The following is a 2526-nucleotide window of genomic DNA, read 5'->3' on the forward strand; positions in this document are numbered from 1 at the left end:
GAATTTCGATTATGTATACTAAAATCAGCCATCGGTATAAAATATATATTGGAATACAAATATATATTGAAAATAAATTAAACTACATCTATTTATACACAAATACATTGGTGGCTGATTTTGGTATAGTATTAATATTTTTGTTAGAATTTAGGTTTTATATTTTGGTATCAGTAGCTTTGCAAGTCCTATTATGAGAAAATGAAAAGAAACTTAAGGAAACAGCCAATAATGGATAAGAATAAAATATACAAAAAAGAAGAAGAAGAAGCAATGGGGCTTGTTTGTTTGTTTTGGTTTCTTTTCTTTTTCGTTTTTATTAGAATATTTGTTATTTTAAAATGTTTGCTGCAGTTATTTTTTTGACATTCTAAATCATTTGTTTTTTCAAACACATTTGTGTAAACAGATGTTTACAAGGAGGGTCAGCACTGAAGTACATGAATTTGATGGGGTGTTTTTTGGATCTCCTGTGCAGTTTAAAGTGACATCAGTCATTGGACATGTTTTCAGGTCCCTTACCTTTCAATTTTGGAAACAAAAGATCACTTATTAAGATTTTTCTTTCTTTCAATGTTGTTATGGTATAATTACAGTCCTTTGAACTTGGGGGCAGAAGCTACCATAGATTACATGTATTGAATACTGCAGAAACTTAGAAAGAACTTTTATATTATGGATGCTGTTATCTGGTTAAGGAAAGAAAAACACTGCACACCAGTGATCACTAATTATGTTAAATGGACCTGTTTGACATGAGCCTTTATCTCTGATTTATGGTATTATTTAATATTCTAATATAATTGTCAATAAAAGTGTAGGAAGCAGAAAATGTCCAGTTTTTTACTCACTTGTGAAAATCGACTCAACAGTTTATGGTGTTCACCAAGCAATTTGGTCTTTTGCATGCTGCTCATGTCTATCATGTGCGTTTTTAATATTCACTGTTGTTTTTCTATTGATTGCTCAATCTAGTGTAGATTTTCCTCCCAAATATCAAGATTGGGCAGCCACAGATCCGTTAGATCTTTTTGAAGCTCAGATTGTAAAGAATGAATCAAACCCAAAGGTATTTTTTCAGAGCTGGGATCCAATTTGACAATAATTTGTATGCTTACAATTAGAGCAGAGTGTAGAAGAAAACTTGCTTCAGTCACTTGTCTCTGTACATTTACTGTTGAAAAATTTTATTGTTTTATCTTTTCTGAAAAATTATGAATAATTTGTTTGGCGGAAATTTTCCCAAACTTTGAGCTACAAAATGTATGTGTGCGGTTGGAGGCAGGCTACTATTCTTTTCAATGCATACAGATATAGGATCTGCAGCTCTGAACAGCTGCACTAGCCCAAAGAATTATGTATATCTAGAAGTTATGGGGTGGATGGCTGCCCCACACCTCAGAGTGAACTGCCCCTGTGCATATGGGATATGCCCAAATAAGAGTTGAGTGGTTATAAAGGATCTTTCATGCACATTGGGTTTCTAAAGAAAAGGCTGAAGTACATAAACTTTGTGCAATTGTTGCTTTTTTCGGCAAAGCCTTAGTAGCTTTGAAAGAGCAAGGATGCCAAGAATTTCTCTATCTGTACATGTCATTTCATGTGAATATACTAGCTTTCAATATGAACTTTACACATGATTTTCACAATTTTGTGTTGATAATGAGTCTACTTTGTGTTTAATTTATTTATAGCATTGGGACAAAGGAGAATTGGTTTAATTAAGTGGTGATATAAACTTTGGTATCATTCCAAATTATCACTTGATCTAAACTCTTAGGGAATTTAGTTTTATGTTATTTTATTTATGGATTCTTTCGATTGGCAAGGGTATTATAAAATTGTTTACTTATTTGTTTATTTTATAAACTTGTATTGGTTCTGTATTTAAGTACTTTATATTCATGTGATTAGGACTTGTTACCAATTTAATTTGTCTTTCTTGGTTTGTAAATGCTTGATTACATTGAAACGACTTGAAATAATTCATTTGCTTTTCTTCCATCCAATTTCATTTAAAAGGTGTTAATTGCAATGATGATAACTGCTTAGGATTGAGTTTACCGCCTTTGCAGATATTTTAGTATTTTAGTAACATTCTACTATGTTTTAATGGTTTCCTTCCATTATTAACACGAAGTATTTCATTCAGGCTCACATTTGTAGACACTTAAATCAAGAAGCTCGTGGGTGCCGTTATTTGGTATTGTGGTTAGATTGTGATCGTGAAGGAGAAAACATATGTTTCGAGGGTAATAATAGTTTTATTTTGTTTGTTTTCCAACTCTTAACATGTGTCACCATTGTTATTACACTTTTTCTTCGTTTCTTGAAATATCAATGTATATAACATGCCTCTTCTATGCTGTTAGAATGGAAAACTATTATTTTGGAGATGTGGGTTTTGATTTGGTTTTCTAAAAAGAAATCCTATCCCTTATTCCCTATCATGAAATCCACACCTAGTCGTTTAAGATAACTTGAAAAACAAGAAGCGAAAGGAATGGGAAAGAAAATGCTGCAAGT

The 2526-nt window shown here is 31.9% G+C and overlaps 1 protein-coding gene across 2 annotated transcripts in view; it reads left to right on the forward strand.

Annotated features, from left to right (window-relative positions):
* The window catches only part of LOC107482409 (DNA topoisomerase 3-beta), a 10247-nt gene that overhangs the window by 463 nt on the left and 7258 nt on the right, over positions 1 to 2526 (forward strand). Inside the window, exons 3-5 of one of the 2 annotated variants that reach the window (XM_016102882.3) lie at positions 410 to 513; positions 976 to 1069; positions 2153 to 2252. In XM_016102882.3, coding sequence (XP_015958368.1) covers positions 410 to 513; positions 976 to 1069; positions 2153 to 2252 — 298 coding nt within the window. The remainder of the gene's footprint in view (positions 1 to 409; positions 514 to 975; positions 1070 to 2152; positions 2253 to 2526) is intronic. The other variant, XM_016102883.3, reaches the window with a different exon arrangement.

The sequence above is a fragment of the Arachis duranensis genome, chromosome 4 (assembly GCF_000817695.3).
Source record: "Arachis duranensis cultivar V14167 chromosome 4, aradu.V14167.gnm2.J7QH, whole genome shotgun sequence".
NCBI classification, from domain to species: Eukaryota; Viridiplantae; Streptophyta; class Magnoliopsida; order Fabales; family Fabaceae; genus Arachis; species Arachis duranensis.